Here is a 23,037-nt window from a genome sequence, read left to right on the forward strand (position 1 = left end):
TCAAAATAAGTGTGTGCCACCTTTAAAAGGAAAGCAGCTCTAAAAAAAGAAAGCTCACGGTGTGAGCTCATCTCTCATGGCAGAGTGACACAGGAGATCACCTCCAAGGTATGCCAGGGCAAAGCATCCTCCTCCTTATTGCTGCGTTTTTATAAACAGAAGATGCAACACTTGATCTCCATTGGATGCTGAAGGGCATGGTGGACCACAGGCAGCACTGACTGCAGGGTCAATGAGTGCTTGGAGTAACTTGTGTTATTATCAGCCTCACTACAGCCTGAGGACATGATCTTCTCCCTCCTGATCACCAGCACAGCCTGTCTGAGCGGTGCTCAGAGGCCCACCAGCAGGTTGCCATTGACAGAGGCTGGTGGAGGGATTTGCCTGTCACCATGTGCCCCTCTGTGCCCTGGGTACCACATACTTCACACCCGGGGCAGCCCCACTGCCACCAGCCACACACAAGGTAGGAAGGAGGCATCACCCATGGGCTGGAGCCAGTGATGGGAGCCATGGGAAGGCAGAGGTGGCATCTGCTCCTGAGAGTCAGAAGGAGCAGAAAGCAGGACAGGCACAACTTGCTAACTGGTAAGCGGATTGATGAGTGGCTTTACACAGAGGAGGAGCAGGGAGCGTGGGAGGTCACCTGCAGGGCCGACAGGTCATTAAGTTGAGTACATCACTGAGCTCTGCAGAGAAATCAATGACCTACTTGCCGAGGAGCAGCTGGGGAAGAGGTTCTCATGCTACAGCTCATTTTCAGATAGGATAAAGCTGCTGGCAATGGAAGTACAGTGAAAAAAGGGCTCTTAGAGGAAATCATTGGACAGAGGAAGCCTGTGGGACCAGCTGCACTCAGCCAGGAGCTCAATTACCAGGACAGCACATAAGCAGCCACTGGCATCAGCCAGCGGCACCCGGGGACGGGGAACCCCCAAACCTTCACAGCAGCGGTGAAAAAGGGGAGACCACAGCTCGTGTCACCATGGCACAGGGACCGGCCAACACCAGAGACACGGGTGCTCGAAGACTTTATTATTAAAGCCATCGCAAGCACAGGGCCAGGCTACAAAGAAGGGAAGGCGGGCCACCCAACCGCCGTGAGCAGCACCGCGGGACACGGGACACCTCCCACCGCAACAACCCCAACCCCTGCAAGGCACCGCCGACTAAGGAGAACCGAGCCCAGGGCTCCCGCACAAAGCCCCGCTCGGGCAGAGTGGCAGCTCCACACCCAATCAGATGCAGAAGGAGGAGGGTCTCTTCCTCTGTTGCGCCTTATCCAATCCGTTCCCAGAGCGGTGGCTGAGTGACACGTCCCTCACCAATCAGCACCCGCTCCCTCTTCCCGGCTGAGCCTCGCCAATGGTTTCCTAATGACGCGCGCTTCTCTCTCCCCGCCCCGCCCTCTCAGACCTTCGCCCGCCCCGAAGCCAACAGGAGGGCAGCGGCTAGGCCGAGGGGGCCGGGCTTCCTGGGGGGATGGACCAATGGGAGCGCGGCGCGGGAGGAGCGTGGTCAGGCATTGGCTGGCCGGGCGGTGGTGGGCGGGGCGTGGCGCGGCGGCGGCGGTGTCGGGGGGAGCGGCGGTGGGGCGCGGGCCGAGCGGACGGGAGCGGCGCGGAGCCGGGCGGGAGGCGGTGGCGCCCCCGGGCCCATGGAGCTGGAGAACATCGTCGCCAACACCGTCCTCCTGAAGGCCCGCGAAGGTGAGCGGCTGTACCGGGCTGACGCCGGTGCTCGGACTTGGCAGTGGGGCCGCGGGGCGGGCAGCAGGCCCAGAGCAGTCCGTGCGCGGAGCGAGCGCGGCGCCCGGAAGATGCCGGCCGCTGGCCTGAGCCGTGAGCCCAGCGGTGTGGTTGTTAGAGCGGCGTCTGCTGCCCGGTGTGCGGCGGGCGAGCTGCAGTCTCCGGCCGCGTCTAGTCCCGGGACTTAGCCCCGGGCGGGCCCTGCCGGGGGTCGCGGCCTTGGCTGCCCCCGGCGCTCCTGGAAGCGGGGAGGTAACGGCGCGGGTCGGGCACGGGCCGCCTTAAAGCTCTCGGTTGTGAACGGGCCCCGGTGCTGGGCGCTGCTCCGGACAGCCGGCGGTGGCCCCGCGCCCCAAGCCGCGTTTCCTCCAGGGGTGCTGACCTCCCCCTGGGGAGGCCGCGCTGCAGCCCCGCTGGGCCCCTCCGTCCTGGCGGTTTCCTGCATTCCCCCTTCCCGAGGCTGCTCCTGCCCCTTGGCAGAGGGGAAACGCAGTTTTGGTGCCTTAGGAGAAGAAAGTTGATTTCAGGCTGGTGAGTGCCGCTTCCCACACAAGGGCCGATCCCGAAACTGCGGTGGGGAGCCCCACCCCACCGCCACCCTCACACCAGCCCCGGCCCCTGGTCTGTTCAGCACCACGAGCTTTGGGTTCACAGCCCTCCTGCAGATTCAGGGGTCCCGGCTGCATTCCAGGGCATGGGTGTGGAGTGCCCCCTGCCATCAGCGAGGCTGCTGTGAGCATCTGAGAAGCTGTACAGAGAACCCTCAGGATGGCTTAAAGAGAGCAGTGGGTCACACAAGAGTCTGGTCCTTTGCAGAGAACATCTGATGCAGCCAGGTATCGGGAAGTTCATTAGATCACATAAAGTGGCCAGGAAACACAGTCCCTCCTGGCCCTTGGTGTGCAGCTGGCCAGACCAAGTCATTCTGGAGCCTGAGGGGCCTGCTGAAATCCAGTTAGAGGGCTTTGGAGATTAGATTTGTGGGAGCAAAGAACAACGAAATTAAATTTACATGGGCAGAAACATTTCTGAGCTGCTTGAAAATCAGGCTTAGTTGTAGGTACTCCAGGCTCAGTGACCATGACATTATGGCTCATAATGGCAAGGTTTGGTTCAAAACCAAACAGCAGCATTTGTGAATTCCAGACGCAAGACCCTGCTTCACATGGAGTGAGTGACCAGGAGACTGGCTCCTCTTGTTCCATCAGCAGAGTAGAGTTTGGTCACTGCTGCAGAGTGAGGCATAGGACGGCTGCTGCAGCTCTTCCCAGTGCCTCTCCCATGGCAGGAGTTGGGCAGCTTGCTTGCAGGCAGATATGATCCATTGGCACACTCACACTGGCTGGTTCCTGGCCTGTGAGAGCTGCAGGTGGTTGTGGTGCCTCTCCCATGGTGGCTCTCCCACCTCACAGCTCACTGGGGTGAGCTCTGGCAGCCTGTGGGACTGGACAGAGCTGCTTTGCTGGCCAGGTCTGGCACCACTAGGTGCTTTCTTTCAGCTTTCTTGGGAGCCTTCTGGTCTGGTGTGGGAGTGTGGGGCTGAGATCACTCTGGACATGCTGAGGGATACTGAAAGCTGTCTTCGGTTGCTGCCATAGGATGACTATGGTCTGTGTTTCGTTCAAGCACTTCTAGGAAGGTTTTGCCTAGGGAAGGTGAAGGATCCTTTCCCCATTGTCCCCCTTGCCTGCTTGCCTCCTGCAGAGGGACAACAGGCCAGCTTTGAGATGTCACTAAGCCCTGAAGCTCCCTTGTGGTGAGCTCTTGGTGGAGGCAGCCCCCCCCTTGCCCCATCCCTAGATAGCAGGTGCTGGGAGGTTGGTGTGCAGGAGCCAAGTTCCCTTCTGGACTGTTTGCTGTGGTGCTGGGAGGGACCATGCCAGAAGGGTGCTGGAGCCTCCTTTCAAAGCAAACAACTCAAGGAAATGCAAGCTGCCACTCCACATCCCACAGGAGCTGTGGGTCATTGCTCTGCCTTTCCTTGAGGACTCTCAGGGTGAGGATGGCTTCTCCTCCTGTGCCCTCCCTTAGTTGTCCCCCTCCGTTTCATTGCTGCAAGCTGTGGCTGACAAGGTGTCTGTGCTGCTGGTTCCTTCCACCCCTGTTTACCCTTGAGTCACTTCCTTCCTGAGTTTGTACAATCATGCAGCCCAGCTGCTGGTGTGGGGCAGATGTAGCACAGTGACCCACAGCGTGCCAGGGGCTCAGACCTGAGGTTGGCCCTGCACAAGGACACCTTGTGTGTGATGGCCCCATCCCACCTGCCTGTCCAGCCAAGGCCTCCTGCAGTGCAGGGAGCTGGGGTGCCCATGGACTGTGTCTATTATTTGGGGCTGAATTGCATCCGCAGTGGAGGAAAATGTTATGAAAGTGTTTCCTAAGAGCTGATAAATGATGTTCAGCCCCCCCCGATTTCAGAAGGCCTTTGGCCTAACTCTTTCAAGCAGGGTGATTTAACATATTTCCAAAGGGAGGTAGGAGACTCTGTGTGTGTTGGCACCGGACAGGGGGAAAGCAGTCCCTGGAGATTGGCTGATCCCAGCAATCCTATTTCAGTACCTAGTGCTTGCTATGATGTAAATTTTTTGGTCTATCTAGAAGCTTTCCCACCCTGTCCTACAGCACTGGGCATTTACCCCAGCAACTGAAGTTAGAATAATATCAGGCTCTTGATCTCCCTTTTCTGAGGCTGGCTTATCTCTGTAGAAAGGTGGGAGTGTCCCCACTTCACAGGTGGGAAACTGAAGTGATGAGCCCCAGGCGATGCAGTAAGTTGTGGAGCCAGGATTAGAGCAGGAATTCCTGTCTCCCAGCTTCATGTCCTCCCTCTTAGAGCCTCTCCCTGGAGTAAGCAATCAGCCTGGAATGAGTAGGTGGCATGAACATCTTTACTACAGCAGGAAGAGCTTCACACCAAGCAAGGCTTGGCCTCAAGAGATGATCAGTTATGCAGAGGTCCTGAGGACAGGCCTGCAAGCCAAGAACTATTATGCGTGCATAGAGTGACCTGTGGCTGGCCCTGCTGTGATTCTCCCATCACAAATACAAGCCACTGAAAGGTCCAGGTGAAAAGTTTTCATGTTCTTGGTTGGGACTTTGTTCAGCAGCCAGAGTGGTTGGTCCATCTGCTTCCTTTGGCAGTCAGAGGCTCTAACACTTTGTTCCACCAGCCAGGAGGCTGCTATGACCACTTCAGTCTTGTTTTCCTTGCCTGGGCTTGTTTGTGTAAACAGACAGGGTGTCTCCTCACTCAGCTCCTGGCAAGGCTCGGCTGCAGCTGGTCATCCTTGCTTCGTAACTCATGGTACCAATTCTGTGTGTCCTGCAGGTGGTGGCGGAAACAGGAAAGGGAAGAGTAAGAAATGGCGCCAGATGCTGCAGTTCCCCCACATCAGCCTCTGCGAGGACCTTCGACAAACCCTTGGTGAGACACAGGGGCTGGCTGGAGTGGTGCCAGTGGGTGACCATATGTGGGGTGTCGTGCGCCCGAAGTCGAGTCCTGTGAGGGTCAGAGATGTTGGCCAAATCCCAGCCACGATCACTTGGAGCTGAAGGTGTAGGGAAGAAGTGGTGGGTGGGTACATCACAGCTGCACAATGCTCGCTGGGTAGTGCCTGTTGATGTACAAACACACCTTGTAGTCTGTGATGAGCTTCACTAGGGATACACCACCTTCTCTGTGCAAACAGACCTGCTGGGTGTTGCAGTTCTGCAGTGGCACCCTGGGGTGCCTTTGCATAAATAACACAGGTCCCGCTGATGTCCTCTGGATTTCCAGGCTGGGATTCAGCCCTGCTCCACAGTCCTTGACTTCTAACACTAATGCAGCAGCTTTTGTCAGACAAAAGTGGGTTCTTGCTGTGCAGTATGGATGAGAATTGTAGAGGTGGGCAGGGCTTGGCCTGTCATTTTAATACTGCACTTTGTACTCTTCATGGTTTTAATGTTGTTTGTGCAGCAGGCTTGGTCCTGAGATCATGTGCCATCGTTTTGGGGCACAGAGGGTGGGAATGTTCTGCTTCCTGGGGAGAGCTTGTTTGTCACTCCAGATTCAGCTGCCAGCTGGAGAGTGGGACATTCATACTGTAACCCGCAAGCCCACAACAGCCCAGTGCGTGCTGTGCATCACCTCTTGGGGCTGGCTTTACAGCCAGGTGTAGTCAGATGGAGACTCTCACCTTGGTTTTGCTGCAGACTGCCTCTGGAGCAAGTTGTGAGCACTGAATGAACACGGCTCTGACCTGGGCTCTCCTTGCTGCTCCTATCTTGGCCATCCAAATACCTGCCTGCTTCTTTGATTTGTGTGCCCTCAGCAGAGCAGCAGAGCTTTCCTCAGCTGATGTCCATCTTCTGCCTGCAGCCACCATTCCCGTGGGTGTCATGACATTTTACAGCACTGGACTTCATTGTGCTGCCCACTTGCCAGTGGTGGGTGCCAGTTGTCTGTCTGTCCCTGCTGTCCTACTGTCCAAGACGGTGACCTTGTGAAGCTTTGGGAGGCAAATCTCTCCCAGCTGCTGGCTGTCCTCACCCATGTATCCACTTCCCCTTGGGAAGGCACATGAGAAATGCTTCTGGCCTAGGTTGCAGCCACCTCAATTAATTTCCCTGTGGGAGAGATGACCCTGTTCCTCGTGCTTGGGTCACTCTTTGGATGGAGTGGCTTTATTTCCCTTTCTAGCAGGCTGTGAGGGAAATTTCTTTCCTATTGCAAGGCTTGGCAGGACTGTGGGCATGGTGGGCTGGTTGCCCACTGCAGAATTAAGCTTTGTGTGCCCTGACCACAGGGAACAACCTTGTTTGAGCCTGGACACCCAAAAGCTTCTGATCTCTCTGGCAGCAAACTCTTGTCCTCCCCAGCTGAAGGGAACTCCTTCCCCTGCGGACACAAGGAAACAGGCCAGTGCTGCGGAGCTGGCGAGGCGGCCTCCTCCCCCACCACAGCGCTGTGCTCTCCAGCACCCTCAGGAAGCTGCAGCTTCCTCGGGATAAACTGCTGCACTGGCTCGGGAAGGCCGGCGGTGCCCAGCGCCAGAGAGTGCTGACAGATCCCTGCCCTGATGGATGGCTGCACATCTGCACCCCAGGCAGCCCTTGGTGGCAGAGGCTGTTACAGAAATCTGTTCTGGCACACGATCAGACGCCTTATGAGTGGAAGGGGAGGGGAAAAACGTGGAGAAGTGGAAGTGCTTTTGATAGTCAAAAGGGTTTGTGCCTGGGCTGCCAGACTTCAGAGAGGGGTAGGAGGAATTAGCAGGGAAGCTGAGCTTAAGAGGGCAATAGAAGTTGATGTACAACCACGTGGCTGTCCCATGGAGTGGGGTGGTCCGATTGCTGTGTGCAGCATTAACAGGACATCTGTGGAAATGATGCCTCCCATTTTCATGCTGCTGCTTCCAGCAGGGCCTTTGGGAATACAAGTGGTTTGCAAGAGTCATCAGAGCAACTCTTGGCCTGGAAGATCTGCCTCAAAATAAGTTTGGTGTGTTCCAAGGAAAGTTGTGTCTCTGGAGTAGTCAGTTGATTGTGTAGAAAGGATTGAGAAGAGAGTCTCCAGGCAAGCAGGAGACACAAAAGGTCTCTTGCTAGGTTTCAAGCTAGGCCAGGCTGTACAGAACAGGAGGTCAAACATCTTCTGGGGAAGAAGATATTCATATAGGAACATAAAAGCTCTCGTCCCCATCACTCTCCTGGGAGCCTTGGGCTGATGGATCACAAGCCCCTCCACTGCTGCCTGGGGCTGGGCAGTGTGCTGTGGCTGCTCCTCTGGGGGCTGGCAGTGAGTGGTCTTCTCCATGTTTGCAGAGCGGGACTACCACAGCCTGTGTGAGAAGCAGCCCATCGGGCACATGCTCTTTCGGCAGTTCTGTGAGACACGGCCTGAGCTGTCGCGCTGCGTCAAGTTCCTGGATGCCGTGGTAAGAGCAGAGCTTGTCAGGCTTTGCTAAGGGAGGCAGGGATGTTCTTGGTGCCTTGGGCATGGACTGGTTGGCTTTGAGTACTCTGACAGTTGCAGGTACTCCTGGGCATGTAGGGTTTTCCTGGAGGAAAAACCCGTGAGCTGTTGTTAGTCCTTTGCTTAGGGAGCTGCTTGCCGGAGATCTGGTTTTCCAGGAAAGCAAGGGAAATGTTGGGCAGAGGGTGTTGCTGCTCTGCATCTGTTGCCTGGTTGCTGTGGCTCGTGGCTGGACCTGCTCCTCACGCTGTTTGCTCTGTGCAGGCAGGGTACGAAGTGGCTCCAGATGAGAAGCGGAAGGAATGTGGGCAGCGCCTGATTGAAAAGTACTTGAAGCCAAATGTGAGTAAGAGGTTGTGTTCGCTGCCTGCAGTGGTAGAGCAGCTGACAGCTGTCATTACCCATGTCCTGCCACAGCGAACATGCTGGGCAGGACAGTGAGGACAGAGTACAGAGCCACCCTACCACCTCACAAACAACCATGCTGCTTTTGGCAGTGGCCCTAAAGCCACTGTGGGCTTCTCCTTCCTGGCAGGACCCTTGGGCTCCGCTCCCTATGTCTGACTCCATCCCTTTGTCCCCAGAGTGAGGACCATGTGCCTGAAGTTCCGTCGCAGCTGGTGGATGCCTGTTCTGAGAGGCTGGAGCAGGAGCCTTCCAAGGAGCTCTTCAAGGAATCCACTAAGTAAGTTGGAGAGCTGGGGCTTACCTGCAGGTTGCACCATTGTATGGGGTGGGCGCTGCAGCTAATTCACCTCATCCCTTTTGGTCCTTTCCTCCAGGAGAGTGAGGGCTGGTGCTAAGGCTGGAGCCTGGGAAGTCTTGGGTTAGCACAGCTACAGGAAAGCAAGTGCAGGGAGCTCCTGTGAGCTCTGGGAGCCCCAAGCTGCTGCAGAAACCTGTCACTCCTCTCAGTCTGCCATGGGTCTGAGTTGCCACTTGGGAAGGTGCTGTTTCAATGAGCCTCAGCATCTGGCCATGCTGTCTTGTGCCAGGATCTCTCAGGCACCTGTAGAGCAGAGCTGACAGCCCCAGTGCCAGCTGTCCTCTTCTGCTGGCTGCAGATGTGGCTGTTGTGGTTAGGTGATGCTGGCTGTTGCCGCAGGGATCTAAGGTCACTTCTGTTCCTATTGCAGAGGCAGCGGCTGAGGCCCTGGCTCCGGGTGTGAAGCGGAAGCTGTTGGGCAAACCGGGCTTAGAGCTTCCACCCCTCCCTGAACAGTAGCTGCAGCACGTTGCCCAATTGAGTGCAGGGCTGTGGCAATGGATTTGCTGCAGTCTTCTGGGGAGCGTTAGCTCTGTGTGTGGTAACTAGTGTCACTGTCTGAATGCAGAGCCTCCGGGCTGGGCCCTGCCTGCTCTTGGCAAGCTCTGAAAGGGGAAGAGCCCATCCGCTTCTCCTTGATGCATGTCTCCAGTCTAGACACTGTGTCTAAGGCTCTTTACTCCACTGGGCAGCCCTGGCACTGGTCTCCAAGGCAGTTAGCTCTCCCAGGCCAGATCCCCTGTGGCCTTTTGTGCTGGATATTAATCTGAAAGTGAACTCAGCACCTGGTGCTGAATGTTACCAGCAGATTTCGGCAGCTGATTATAGCCTTGTGTGCATTTGCCCTGCGAGCAAAGGGGCAACTGCAGAGTCCTGTCATCCTGCTTTGTCCCACAGCCCAGGCTGGTGCTGATAGGCCACAATTAGCAGTGCCAGCCCTGTCCCAGGGTGTTTGTTTGTCACAGCGGTACCTCCAACACACCTTCCTTTTGCATCAGGGTCAGCATGGAGGGGGCTTTCTGGGCGAGGGCTACGTGGGTGATTCAGCATGAGGCTGGGTGAGGGGATGGCAAAGTAAATGTGCCCTCAGGGCTGCTCACCTCCTCTTTGCTTGGACCGCTGTGATCAGCCCTTAGGAACTTGCTGGCTCTGCTCTCTCCTAGGCTTATCCACGACTACCTGAGTGTGGCCCCCTTTGCTGACTACCTCGACAGCTTGTACTTCAGTCGCTTCCTGCAGTGGAAATGGCTGGAACGGTAATGCTTCCCGGCATCCCTGGGAGACATGCACCCTCCTTGCATAGGCTGCCTGAGGGGTCCCTTGGGGTCCTTCCTGTGCTGGGTTCTGGCAGGAGCCAAGGGCCTGGCCTTTGTCTGCTCTTGCTCTTCTTGAGGGCCCTGGCACCATCAGCAGCCCCATCTTTGCTTGCCTTGCAAGGAAGCAAGGTCTGCTTGAGCAGGGGTTTTGGGGTGAGCTACAGTCTCTCAGGTCAGGGCATGGAGGTGGTTTGGGCTTCAGCTCCTGCTCCCTTCCTGCTCCCATTTCACTCCAGTTTTCTTTACTTCACAGGCAGCCAGTGACCAAAAACACTTTCCGCCAGTACCGTGTGCTGGGCAAGGGCGGTTTTGGGGAGGTGAGTGACCACCATTTCCTCTACTTTTGGGGTACCAGGCAGCCACAAGCTTCTCTTCACCTGGAGGCAGGTTCTGCTGGCTGGTTGAGTGGTGGGTTAGGGTGCTGGGCATTGCTGTGTGCTGGACATCAAAAACTGCCACTGTCAGGCTTCTGTTTCTGGAATGGCTGCCTGTCCTCCCAGGCACCAGTCATGGTGTTACTGCAGGTGGCAGGGGCATCACAGCCCTCTGCTGCTTATCTGTGACATCCAGAGACATCACTGCTCCCTGTGTCCTTGCTTTGACAACAGGCTTCTTGCTAACCTCAGACGGAGGTGGGGACAGGGACATTTTTGCCTTCCTGTGCTTCCTCCTAAGAGCAGAGCGTAGACCCCCACCCTGGAAACAGCCGTGGAAGGGTGCTGAGCCTTGTCCTCCCTCCAGGTTTGTGCCTGCCAAGTGCGTGCCACAGGGAAGATGTATGCCTGCAAGAAGCTGGAGAAGAAACGGATCAAAAAGCGGAAGGGAGAGGCCATGGCCCTGAATGAGAAACAGATCCTGGAAAAAGTGAACAGTAGGTTTGTAGTAAGTACATAGGAATTGCTCTCACTTTGCTGCAGTAGTTGATGCTTCCTCCAACCAGCTGGGCTGGCACCTCTGTGCTCCTCACCTGGTGGGGAGAGACAGAAGCAGACCCTGCCCTCGGGTTAGGGTCCTGGTGGCTGCAGATCTCTCACAAGGCTGTGGTCTGGGAGGACCTCCTACTGCCTGTAAATGCCACCAAAGTCAGGCCAAACACCCGTCTGGTCTCACAGGCACGTTTTTAGCTTCTGGGGCACAAGAAAACAGTGAGATTTGTCTCTACAGACACCCAAGTGGGCAGAAGCCTATTCCTGAACTGTAGGGAGCTCTCCCTGTCTGCACTGAGGTGTGGACAACCTGAAACCTCCCACTGTGGAGGATTCACCAGATGCTGCCCCAGGGTTGCTGTTGGGTGCTGCTAGCCATGGAGGGGAGTAGTTCTGCATCAAGGAAACAGCGTCCTCCTTGTCTGAGGAAAGCTGGGGCTGTGCTGGGACTGATGGGTTTGCACAGTTTCCCCTCTGCTTCCTCTGCTGGCAAAGGCCCAGTCCTGCTGCCCAGGAGTGGCTGCTTGGGTGTGACAAAGTGCCCATCAGAGTGTGGGCACCTCCCTCTTCCAGCTGTGTCTTCTAACAGCCTTTCTGCCCTGAATTGCAGGTGAGCTTAGCCTATGCATATGAAACTAAAGATGCTCTCTGCCTAGTGCTGACCCTCATGAATGGAGGGGACCTCAAGTTCCATATCTACCACATGGGAGAGGCTGGCTTCGAGGAGCCCCGGGCAGCTTTCTATGCTGCTGAAATCTGCTGTGGCCTCGAGGACTTGCACCAGGAGAGGATAGTGTACAGGTGAGCACTGCCTGGTCCCTGCTGGGAGACCTTGTATGGGCTGCAGAAGCAAGAAGCTGCTCTTAGTAGGCCAGCTGGGTCTGTCTGCTCAAGAAAATAAGCTCATGCTTGAAAGCAGTACAGAACTGAGTGAGAAAGGATCAGGAACAGAAAGCTGATCTCATGGGAGGAGAGGGGGAGCTTAGCTTGGCTTCCTCATGCTGGTAAATGATCGCCAAGAACAGGATGTGATCGTTTTGTGAATGCCTCAGGGCAGGCACTTGGGTGCTTAACTGCTGGGCAGTATTGACTCTAGAACAAAGGAGGGTAGGCTGCCCTGATATGGGCAGAATGGAGAACAAGCTGTAATGACTGTACTGACCAGGTTGTGTGATCCCCTTAGGGACAGCATGGCTAAACACAGGCTGGAAAGTCCCTTCTAGTCCTACCCTGTGCCTTGCCTTGGGGCAGGACAAGCAGAAGAAGCTGCTGCTCCTTTTCTCTTGTGTAGGCTGCCCCATAGTGAGTCCTACACCTGCAAAAAGGGAATTGCCCACATGCTCACTGCTTCCTTGTGGAGGACTCAATGTTGTCCTGGCCTGCCTCTCTGTGCCCACGAGGGGAGAGCTTGCTGGGCTAGCTATGGGGCAGAGGGTGAGAGGAACGTTATCTGTGTGCCTGAGGGAGGGGCACTGCATCCCTCTGCTGCTTACCTGTGACTTCTTGAGATGATGCTATTGCTTGTGTCTTTTGCTTTGACAGCAGGCTTCTTGCTAATCAAGCCCCTTCCTTCCTAGGGACCTGAAGCCGGAGAACATACTGCTGGATGACCACGGTGAGTGCAGGTTCAAGAAAAGCTCTGGACCCGAGTCCTTTTCATCTGCTTGTACCAGAGTTTCTCTGTGTTCTTGGCAGCTTCAAACACTGCCCCTTGACTTTGTCCTGTTAACTTGGCCCCTCCTCTGTGCAGGTCACATCCGTATCTCAGACCTGGGGCTGGCTGTGCATGTGCCAGAGGGCCAAACAATCAAGGGCCGGGTAGGGACAGTTGGCTACATGGGTAAGTGGCCCTAGTGTTATCAAAAAGTGGTCTGCACCCGTGCTTCCCCTGCCCTCACACGTCCCTCACCCCTTGTAGCTCCAGAGGTGGTGAAGAATGAGCGCTACACATTCAGCCCAGACTGGTGGGCTCTGGGCTGCCTGGTGTACGAGATGATCGAGGGACAGTCCCCCTTCCAGCAGCGCAAGAAGAAGATCAAGCGGGAGGAGGTGGAGCGGTTGGTGAAGGAAGTGCAGGAGGAGTACTCAGAGAAGTTCTCGCCCTGTGCCCGCTCCCTCTGCACCATGGTACGAGTGGGTATCCCTGACCCTTTGCTCCTTTGCACGTAGCTGGAGAACACGGAGGCTGTGCCCTGTAGAGGTGTGGTGGAGCCAGATTCCCTTGTCTCTGATAAGGCAGTAGAGAAGGGTCCAGAGTGCTTCAGTTCCTCACTCTTGCAGTTACCTGGTGGGCCCATGTTGTCCCTAGAGACACACTGCAGGAGCCCAGCTGAACTCAGGGCTGTTCCTGCCCAAAACATCTTCTGTCCAGGGCACCGATACCCTTTGTGTTGCAGCTGCTGTGCAAAGATCCTCTGGAGCGCCTGGGGTGCCGAGGAGCTGGGGCCAAGGAAGTGAAGGAGCATCCTCTCTTCAAACACCTCAACTTCAATAGGCTGGAAGCAGGCATGCTGGACCCCCCCTTCAAGCCAGATGTAAGTGCCTGTGTATCCTGACCTCTTCAGTCACTGGGAAGCAAGAGCCCTGGTGTGGTTTAATTGAGGAGATGGGGCACATCCCCTTTCCTTTTGTTTCTTGGAGCCTGCAAGAACAGCAGTCAAGCAAGCTTTGGGCTGCAGGGAGAGGGGGCGTGGGCTTGACCATGAGCCACAGTTGTTTGTGGTGGTGGCATCATCGCTGGATCCTGGCATTAGAGCAATCTTTGTGCTGTTTAGCCTCAGGCCATCTACTGCAAGGATGTTCTGGACATTGAGCAGTTCTCCACGGTGAAAGGGGTGGAGCTGGAGCCCACAGACAATGACTTCTACCAGAAGTTTGCCACAGGAAGCGTGCCCATTCCATGGCAGAATGAGGTAGGTTTGCAGGGCCGATCTTTGCTCCTGCTTGTGCCCACCATGGCAGAGTGCAGTGTCTTGCAGGGTTTGTGTCTGCTTTGCTGCTCACTGAGCTCTCAGTGACAGATTGCTATAGTTCTCTTTGCCCTCTTCCAGATGATCGAGACGGAGTGTTTTAAAGAGCTAAATGTCTTTAGCACAGATGGGACAGTGCCTCCAGATCTGGACTGGAAAGGGCAGCCTTCTCCACAGCCCAAAAAAGGGTTACTCCAGCGCTTATTCAGCAGACAGGTAAGAATCCCTGTGCTTCCTCCTCAGCAAGTCCTCTAGCAGCGATGAGCCTGCTCCTGCCTGTGCCAAGTAGATATGCTAGGGAGGTGGGCACGAGGGCAGCAGGCAGTCAGTGGGTGACCAGGCCCCAGGGCTCTCAGGCACCTGTGCAGAGCTTCAGGGAGTGCACTCTTCATGCTGGGGCAGTCTAGGGAACTGGAGTGGCATGTCCTGGTTAAACGTGCTGGAGTCACTCAGGCAGAGGGATGTTGAAAGCACTAGAATAGCAAGTCTTCTCCCTTCCTATGTGCATAAAACATCCCTGAAGAAGACCTTGCTTTTGGAATGGGCTGTCTGGGCTCTCCAGAGCAATTCTGCCAGACCGTGAGCCAGGCAGAAAGAGCAGCTCTTTCGAGGGATGAGGAGAATGGAAACATCTTGCAGCTGCTGTAGGCTTGCTTGCCTGCCTGTCTCCTCTGCCCAGAACAGCCTTTGCCTTCTTTCTAGGACTGGCAAAGTCTGGGCTGCTGCCTCTCAACAGCTGCTTGCAGCTGTGGGACTCAAGCGTGGTTGGCTCTGGACCCACTCTCAGCCATCTGGTGCTGACTCCTGCATCCCTGCCAAGCTCTGAGTTGTGCTTCACTGTTCAGTGGGCTGCCCTAGCCAGAGCCAGCTCTGGGCTGGGATACCCAGCCTTTCCGAGGCAGGCAGGACCTGCTGGAAGATGGGCAGCCGCCTGTAGCAGGGGTTGGGCTGTGATTTGCCACGTGTTTTCTCTTTCCAGAGGTGAGCAGTCTCTCCTGGCTGCTCTGCTCAGGGAAATACCTGGTGGCCCGTGGACATGGCAAGATCTGGGAAAGAGGAGTGTTGTCCTTCAGTGCCTATCCCCTTCCCCCAGCAGAGCACAAGCGGCTTGTTGTTCTAACTGCCCCATAGCCACTAATCCCGCTTCCCTGCTTTCCTTCATGGGGGAGGCCTTGCCCTCAGCTTGAGCCAAAGCTGCCCTTGCATAGCCACTGCTGGGAGCTCTGCTCCCAGGGGGCAGTTTGAAGTTTCCTTCACTCCTCTCTTTGGATGTCTGGGAGACGCAGAAGGGTTAAGAAACCGTGAAGGTTTGACATTGCCCTGTTCTCAGACTCCTATTCCAGCAAAAAGGACTTGAGCTGCTTCTGCGGCTGGCTGAGCCCTGAGCAGGGCCAATCGTCTGTGCTGGCACTAAGCTGTATTGCTGGGTGCTCTAGTCCACGGAGCCCATTTTCCTCCCAGCTTCTGAGCTAGTCAGCTGCGTGCTCACCAGTCTGTCTGCCAGGAGCTGAACCCCCACATGCAGCTTGACTGTTCCTCTGCAAATGGGGGCTCCCCTCCAGCTCCTTGCTTCCATGTAGCTCTCCCATGAGCAGATCAGGGGGACCTGCCCCTTCCTCGCCAGAGGGCAGCTGTAGGCTGGGTTGTGTGACCATGCTCACCCTCTGCTTGCTGTGCTCCTCTCTTCCCTCCTCCCTCTCCTTGCCCTTCTGACTTCAGGACTGTTGTGGGAACTGCAGCGACAGTGAGGAAGAGCCCACCCGGCTGTAGAGCACAGCTTGTTCTTCAGCCCCTGGGACCCCTCTGCCTCTGCCCAGCAGAACAGCCCAACCTGAAGGACAAGGTAGCAGCGGCCCCACAAGGTGGATTCGTTTACAGCTCTGTACACCTGCATTTGAAGACTGGATGCTCCAAGGCTGGCAGCAGCACACAGCTCAGGCTGAGGTGCCTCTGCCTGTGGGCAAACCCTCATCCCAGAGGCAGACCTGGATGCTTCTGAATCTGCCACTTAGGATTGTGCTGCTGCCACTGCCCTCCTGGACCCAGGGTGGGAGGGAGGGATTTTGCTGAGGCCAGGCTGGAGCAGCTCTGCTCATACATTCCATGGTGCCGGAGCGGCGCTGCAGATTTGGTGTATATTTATGTATGTTGGTCTGTACATATCACAGTTTTTAATCTACATATGCCAGTTTTTAACCTATAGGTGGGGGTCTGCAGTGCCCCCACACTGTCACAGGCACAAATGTCCTCCTATGCGGGGAGTGATGGTGCCACCTTTGTTACCAGGGAATCCTGGGCAGAGGCCTTCTGTGCCTTGAGGTGTCTAAAGCATCTTTCCTGGACCTTTCTGGCTGTGCTGAGGTGTCCCTGGCTCCAGCGGAGTCCGTTGCTCAGCCCCGAGGCACAGGAAACTGCTGTGCCAAAGCGTCTACCATTGCATCCTGGCAGCAGAGCGTCACTGCCTCATCCTTGCTTCCCTGTCAGCTGGAGCCCTCTTCCTCCTGCCTCGTCTCACACATGCTGCCAGCTCCGGAGAGCTGATCGTGGTCTCCTCTCCAGACTGCTACAGTGCGACGCAGCCACTGCCACAGCAGGTACCTGCTGGAAGGTATCTGCTGCTGGGGCCAAAGGGTTGATCTGAGCCCCAGTGTGGTTCTGCCAGCTCTGGGCCACCCATCTATGCATGCTGGGACCCTCCAGGCCCACCGTGGTGTTAGAGGAGCAGACACATAAGGGACCCTGCTCTCAGGGAGTGAAGCTGTGGTAAAGGTAATGTCCCTTCCTGGGGTCATGCTCTGAGCTGTGACCTAAGAGTGAGCAGGGCCAGGACCAGCATGCCTGCTGTGCTGGCTTGGTGTGTGTCCAAGTGCAAGAGTGCATGGCCCTGGGGAGCAGTGTGGGGTTCAGCCCACCTCTCTATTCTGCTTGTCCTGTCTCCTTGTACACTTGTCCCAGCTGTGCCCCAAGCAATAACTTGTCTCTTGTGTATGTACACATGCGTGCGTGCACGTGTGTGTGCTGCTGCCTCGTGCTCATTCTGAGCCAAGGCCCCCCGGGGGGGCTGAGCACCGACTTGGACCTGTGGTATCATTTGCTTGCCTTGCACTAAAGTTGGAGAGTATTTAAATTTTTAACCTTTTCTTAAGCCTAAGTTTGACTGTGCCTTCTGTTGCTGTCGGTCAAGGGGGGCCTGTGTGGGCCAGCCAGGGTTGGTGGCTGGAAGGAGAGAAGCAGGCCCCCCTATTCCTGTTGCCATGGGCTCTGCTGGGTCTCCTGTCCTCCAGGAGAAGGGCTGATGCTGAGCCCCGGCGAGCATGGGTGGCCGTTCGTGGCTTCTGGCAGGTGGTTTGGGCCTTGTACTATTGGGGTGCTCATGTCTGCCATGCCCCCTGTCTGCCTTTAGCACAGCCCCTCCTGGGCTGTCCTGGTGTGCTGTGGGGCTGGGGACAGAGTCCTGCTCCCCTCTGGGTGCAGTGCATCCCTGCTTTGGGGGAACTGTGCACTGGGAGACCCTGTGTCAGCACAGAGCAGTTTCAGGCCAAGGGTCAGCCCCTGAAAGCACAGGGAGCACTGTGTGAATAGGGTTGGGGTCATGACAGTCACCAGAGAGGGAGCATGCACAGGGGGTTGGGGTGGCTGCAGGGTGGGTTTGGGGACCAGGGCCGGTGGTGGGGCTGCCGGTGGTGGCAGCAGCCTCATGCGCAGCGCGGGGGGGTTGCATGCAGCTGCACAGGGATGAGAATAGCAAGTGCGGCTGGGTAGCTAGGGAACAGTTGCTATGGGAGCAGGCCGAGGAGGAGTTCTCACACTCGGAGGGGGCATCTTGGGGTAAAATCCAGGAATTTTCTGCAGCCATGGAAGGAGAGCAGGCAGGGATGGGGGATGGGGCTGCCTGGGGGTTGCTGCTCCCACCACACCAGCCAGGGATGTGGTGCCGCCCTGCCGGCACTGCTGGGGCTGTGGCACCCGGGTCCTGGGGTCACCAGTGTGTTAGTGGTGTCTGTCACCCCGCCAGCGTGGCTGTGCGGGAAGGGCTGGGCTCTGGGGCAGCCTCAGCCTTGAGCAGGGCAGGGAGGGGGTCCTGCCTGTCTCCAGCTCTCCCCCTGCCCAGTGCTGTCCCAGTCCCAACATTTGGGGTGTGCCTCATCCACATCCCTGTCTTGAGGGGAGGGGAGAGAGCAGGTTGTGGGTCACGGGGTGCTGGTGTATGGCTGGAGCTGTGCCCCACGGGCACGGCAGCTCCTGACGGAGCTCTGAGTGGGCGCTAGGGCGCTGTGGGTCCGGGGTGCTGAGTCTCTAGCCGTGGGGCTGTGGCAGCAGCGCCGGCACACGATTTTCAGGGGTGAAGGATGCTCTCAGCTGTTGCCTGGGCAACGGCTCCTCCTCCAGCCCACCATGTGGCTCGGGGAGCGCTCCCCCGCCTGCCTCCCCCCGCCGCCGTGGGGAAGGGGAAGGCAGCTCCCGGCCCCCGGCGCTGGCGGGGCCGGAGGCCTGCCCCCCCCCCCCGCCCTCCATCGCCCTGGCCTGACGATGCCAGAGGGCCCCGCCGTGCCCCCCGCCTCTGCGTTACCCCCGCCCCGAAGGAGCACCCGAGCCCCCCTGCATGGCCGCAGCCCCCTGCCCGCCGAGGGTGCTGCTCGGGCACCCCCACAACCGTCGAGCCGGCTCTGCCGGGCGGCCGCGGCCACGCTTTGAGGTCCGATCGCAGGAGGCGAGTTTTGACAAGGTGAGTCGGAGCCGGGGCCAAGGGGGCCGGGGGAGGCATGGCCACCACGGCCCTGCTCCGAGCGAGGTGGCGGGGCTTGGCCGGCTGCCGCAGCCGCTCTGCCTACCCGTGCGGGCGCCCGGCGGCCCCGGGTCGTCCCCTGGCTGGGATGGAGGAAGTCCTTCCGGCCCGGCCCCGGCAGAACAATGCGCCGTGTGTGCGGCCGTCACCCTGCCCACGGGGAGGAAGCAGCGGCGGGGTCACAGCCTGCGTGGGGACCCACACCCGGTCACCCCCCCCCCCCCCCCCGGCTTCTGGCACGGCTCTGCCCTGTCACCGGGGTGCCCCAGGGTGCAGCGGATGGGGAGCCGTCCCAAGGAGCCTGGGGAGGTTTCCCATGGGGACCGTGACCACCAGCCTTGGGCGCAGCAGAGAAGAGCTGGTGACGGCCCCGATGGCAAATGGGCGGGGGAGCCCCAGCGCACAAGGACACGAAGCCAGTGAGGGGTCTACTCCGGGAGCAGGGGCAGCTCGGGGTACCCCCAGGGCAGGCTCCTGTGTCACCCAGTGCCACCGCTGTCCCTCGCTGTCCTCGGGGCCAGGCTCGCCTCCTGCCCCGCACAGCCGTGAGCCCCGCTGCAGTGAGGGCTGTCAAGGTCTCGTGAGCGGCTAAACTGCCCCTGTCACTGTCCCTGCGCTGGCCGCCACCCCCGGGGAGCCCGTGCCTGTCACCCAAGGAGGCTGCGGCTGGCACCGGGGCAGTGGGTGGCTGGCATCCCCCGGCATCCCCCAACCACCTCCCGGGCGAGTGCAGGGCCAGCGGATGAGGGAGCCCGTGGCATCACCCCGTGGAACATCACCCCACCCGGACCGTGGGGCCGTCACCCGGGAGACATCCCCGATCCCCGCCCTGTGGGTCTCCCGCGGTCACCCGCGGGGATGCCACGGCCCTCACGCCACCGGTACCCCGCGGCCGTTCCCCGGGGGAGAGGAAGGGGATTCCCATGGTAGTGCCCGTAGCCCCCGCTCGCCGGCGGGTCCCGGGGTGGGGGTGCGAGGGGTCCGCCGGGTCCCTCCCCGAGCCGAGGGCGGGGCGGAGCGGCGGGGCGGGAGCCCGGGCGGGGCGGCGCGCGGCGGCGGCGCGGGAGCGCTCACCGGAGACAAAGGCAGCGCCGGGAGGCGGCGGCGGCGCCGCGCATCGGGCGCGCACCGGGCCCCTTCCTTTCCCCCCGCTCCCCCTCCCGCCGCCGCCACCCTATGGAGCCGCCGCCCGCCGCTTGAGCCACGTGCGCCGCCGCCGGTAACGGGAGCCGCGGAGGGAGCGGGCGCGACGCCTCCGCCTGTTGCGCGGCGCGGAGGCAGCGGGGCCGGGGCGGGGGCGCGCGGGACAGCCGGCACCGGCAAGCGGCGGCCAGGGCCGAGGCGCGCGGCGCGTAGCAGGGCGCGCGGCTCCGGTCCGTGCCCGCCGGGAGCGCGCTCCGGCGGAGGAAGAGGAGGAGGAGGATGAGGATGAGGAGGGGGCTGCCGCGCCCGGCGCTGGGAGCGGGGAGGTCCCCGCCGGGGTGTCCCCCTGCCGCCGGAGGCGCCGGGCGGGCAGCGGGGCCCAGGCCGCGGCCGGGGGCAGCGGGGCGGCCCGGTGGCTGCTCCCAACCGGGCAGCCGGTCCTTTCCCCCACCGGTGTGGGTGTCTCCCAGCCCGGCCCCGCTCCTCACGCAGCCCGCACGGCCCAGGCAGCCCCGCTCCCCCCAGATGCAAACGCCCCCGGTCTCCAGGCGCCGTCAGTACTCCCCTCCCCGCCATCATTCCCGGTGTTCCTCTGGCAGCCCTCCCGGTGCTCGACCCGCGGCCCTTCCCACACGGTGCCCCCGGGGACACCCAGGCTGCCGGTGGGAACCCTGTTGGCACCGGCGGGCTCTGCCCGCACCGAGCTGGCCTTGGCCAGGCAGTGATGTCAGCTTGGGGAGCCCCAGAAAAGGGGCACCCCCTCCCCAGGCACTGACATCCCGACACTGCCCCTGTCCCTGCTTCCGTGCGATGAAGCAGCCTCTGCTGTCCACCACTGCCCGCAGAGCATGGCCAGAGCTCCCGGCCTCTTCCTTCCCTCATCCCTCCTTCCGGCTGGGCTCAGCCCTCTGGCCCCGCTGGCCCTTCCCTCTGCCCCCCCAGCCCCCTGGCACCCGGTGGCCCTGCCATGGTCACCTCGATCTTGCCCCATGAGCTGATAGGGACCCTTTTGCCAAGCAGAGGCACGTGGAAGCGATGATGCCACCGTGGTCCTTCCGCCTTCAGCCACCAGCCCTTCAGCATTCACCCATCTCCCCATGGGCAGGGCAGTTTTCTCCCATGCCATAATTCTCACGTATGCTTACATGCCTATCTGTGAACACCCATGGGTGGTGCTCCCCACTCGATGTGCATGTTCCCCCCAGTCCCTGGGATGCGCTGTTTGGTGCCTGGCTGGACATAACCAAACTGTCACCCTGCCTAAAGGCAGTGACCTGACAGGGGTGACAGTTCCCATTGCCCTGCATCACCGAGTCAAGGTGCCACCATCCCCTGAGCCTCTTTGGTGGCCGCGAGGCCAGTGATGGCCGCAGTGCACGTGTTCCTGCGAGCACCACGTGCCGCAGGCAGCCGGCAGCTCTGCGCGTCCCTCCTCCTCCTCCTTCTCTTCCTCAGGCACCCCGGGGCTCCCTGCTGGCAGCACAGGGGGCTGAGCTGCCCGGGCTCTGCAGCCGATGTGGGGTGCACTGGGTGGGCAGGAGCGGGGGACACCAGCGGACACCCCCTGGCATTGAAGGTGTCGGTGCTGTGGTGACCACAGCACCCGTGTTGCTCCCCGGGGGTGCCCGCCAGTGCCGTGGCGGGGAGCTGGGGTTGGGTGCGGGTTTGCCGCCGTGGGGGCAACTGCGGGGGTGCACGTAGGGCTCCCCGCCGATCGCCATGGGAACGCGGCGGCCGCGTGCCTGCCACACTCACACTCACGTCTGTCTCGTTGCAGGGCCCCCTCCCCAGCGGTCCCCTCCCAGCGATGGGCAGCGGGACCCCGCCGGCCCCATCCCCCCGCCGCCCGCCCCGCCGGCCCCCAGCCCCACCGCCCGCCCAGCGCACCCAGGCCTGACCCACCTGCTCCAGCCCCCCCCGGCTCCATGGCGAGGACGGACCCCTGACGGCGGGCGCCCGCGGGCCGGAGGAGACGCCGCCGGGCACGGCCCGGGGAGATGCCCTCGGTAGCCCTGGCAGCATCGGGTCCTGCCCTGGCCCTGCGGCTGCCCTGAGCATCCCGTCCCCCACCCCGAGGGCAGGGAGAGGCTGTGGCCTCCCCCCGGGACCGGCAGCCAAGATGGTGATGTCCCAGGGCACCTACACCTTCCTCACCTGCTTCGCGGGCTTCTGGCTCATCTGGGGCCTCATCGTGCTGCTGTGCTGCTTCTGCAGCTACCTGCGGCGGCGGGTGAAACGGCAGCAGGAGGAGCGGCTGCGGGAGCAGAGCCTACGTGCGCTGGAGCTGGAGCCGCTGCACTACGAGGGTTATGGGGGCAGCCCCCCCGGCATCGCCATTCCCCACCGCCTGCGCCTCGAGCCCCACCATCATCACCCCCACCACATCCCTCCCCCCCGGCCCTGGAGCTGCCGGCACGGTAAGGAGCAGGGAGGAGATGTCGGCGCAGCGTGCGCTTCTCCCTGGTGTTGGGGGGGGATACGGCAGGAGAAGCGGGGCGCAGCACTGATGGCAGCAGGGGTCCGGGGGGGGCTTTGCCTTGCAGAGTCAGACCTGTCAAAGCCGCCGTGTTACGAGGAAGCGCTGCTGATGGCGGAGCCCCCCCCACCATACAGCGAGGTGCTGATGGACACACGGGGGCTCTACCGCAAAATCAACGCCCCATTCCTGAGCCACGAGCGGCTGGAGAAGCAGGAGCAGCCCCCCAGCTACAAACCCCTTTTCCTGGATGCCGGCTACGGCTCCTCACTGCACCTGCCCCGCTCGGCCAGCCCCGGCCCTGCCTGCCCGGACCTCTACCTGCAGGCAGAGTGCTCCCCTCGCATGTTTCCCAGCTGGACGGACTCGGAGCTCAGCAGCAGGGACACCTACGAGCCGGGACCCTGGCACCTCCCGGTCTCCATGCCCCTCTTCGGCAGGACTACCGCTGTCTAACAGCGGCACCGGGGGACCCCCGGACCTTACTGCGGGTGCCCCTCCGGCACTGGAGGAGGAGGGGGCATGGGAATTTGGGTTCGGTTGCCCCCATCACCCCGGGGACACCCGCCCTGGCGCGGGCCATCGCCGCCGGCGCGGAAGGGGCTGGTTCCCCGCCTGGCCCCTGCTGCACCCCCCCCCGGCCGGGGGCTCTGGGGACCCGGACTCTGCTCTTGTTTCTTAACTTTTTCGTTTGTTACAGTTTGAGAATAAAAGTTTGTGGCTCGGGTTTGGCTCCTGGCGTTGAGGGGATCCCCCCAGCCCTCCCTGCACCCTCCCCCAGCAGGCTGCAGCCCCCATGGGAGTCTCTTTATTTATTAACAGACATGAGCACACCGCCGGTACAGAACTTGTGCTTTCCAAAAACAGTCACCGGGAATGGGGAAAGGGATAGGGAATGGGGGGGAGGGGCTCCCAGCAAGGAAAGAAGTGGGGGGGTGAAATCCCCACACC

The 23,037-nt window shown here is 60.0% G+C and overlaps 2 protein-coding genes across 8 annotated transcripts; both read left to right on the plus strand.

The window, feature by feature from the left end:
* Positions 1-1,564: 1,564 nt before the first annotated feature.
* On the plus strand, positions 1,565-16,148 carry GRK6 (G protein-coupled receptor kinase 6). Of its 3 annotated transcripts, none has more exons than XM_057412048.1 (16): positions 1,565-1,709; positions 5,077-5,172; positions 7,554-7,666; positions 7,969-8,046; positions 8,289-8,389; positions 9,634-9,726; positions 10,040-10,103; positions 10,528-10,668; positions 11,323-11,513; positions 12,290-12,327; positions 12,463-12,552; positions 12,631-12,839; positions 13,109-13,246; positions 13,487-13,624; positions 13,763-13,897; positions 14,661-16,148. In XM_057412048.1, the coding sequence occupies exons 1-16, from the start codon at positions 1,658-1,660 to the stop codon at positions 14,664-14,666; spliced, it is 1,683 nt and encodes a 560-aa protein (XP_057268031.1). In that variant the 5' UTR covers positions 1,565-1,657; the 3' UTR covers positions 14,667-16,148. The 3 variants fall into 3 exon arrangements, with proteins under 3 accessions (XP_057268031.1, XP_057268030.1, XP_057268033.1); XM_057412047.1 differs by having other exon boundaries at positions 15,401-16,148; XM_057412050.1 differs by lacking the exons at positions 1,565-1,709; positions 7,554-7,666 and having other exon boundaries at positions 5,080-5,172; positions 15,401-16,148.
* A 1,779-nt stretch (positions 16,149-17,927) lies between these two features.
* On the plus strand, positions 17,928-22,812 carry PRR7 (proline rich 7, synaptic). 5 transcript variants are annotated; one of them, XM_057412063.1, is made up of 3 exons: positions 17,928-18,407; positions 21,825-22,027; positions 22,154-22,812. In XM_057412063.1, exons 1-3 carry the CDS (start codon positions 18,031-18,033, stop codon positions 22,540-22,542), a joined length of 969 nt encoding a protein of 322 aa, XP_057268046.1. In that variant the 5' UTR covers positions 17,928-18,030; the 3' UTR covers positions 22,543-22,812. The 5 variants fall into 5 exon arrangements, with proteins under 5 accessions (XP_057268046.1, XP_057268045.1, XP_057268047.1 ...); XM_057412062.1 differs by having other exon boundaries at positions 17,942-18,407; positions 22,127-22,812; XM_057412066.1 differs by lacking the exon at positions 17,928-18,407 and adding an exon at positions 19,665-19,686 and having other exon boundaries at positions 21,388-22,027.
* Positions 22,813-23,037: the final 225 nt, after the last annotated feature.

Source organism: Pezoporus wallicus, unplaced genomic scaffold (assembly GCF_028554395.1).
Source record: "Pezoporus wallicus isolate ANWC-B61680 ecotype Strahan unplaced genomic scaffold, APGP_CSIRO_Pwel_v1 contig_6354, whole genome shotgun sequence".
NCBI classification, from domain to species: domain Eukaryota; kingdom Metazoa; phylum Chordata; class Aves; order Psittaciformes; family Psittacidae; genus Pezoporus; species Pezoporus wallicus.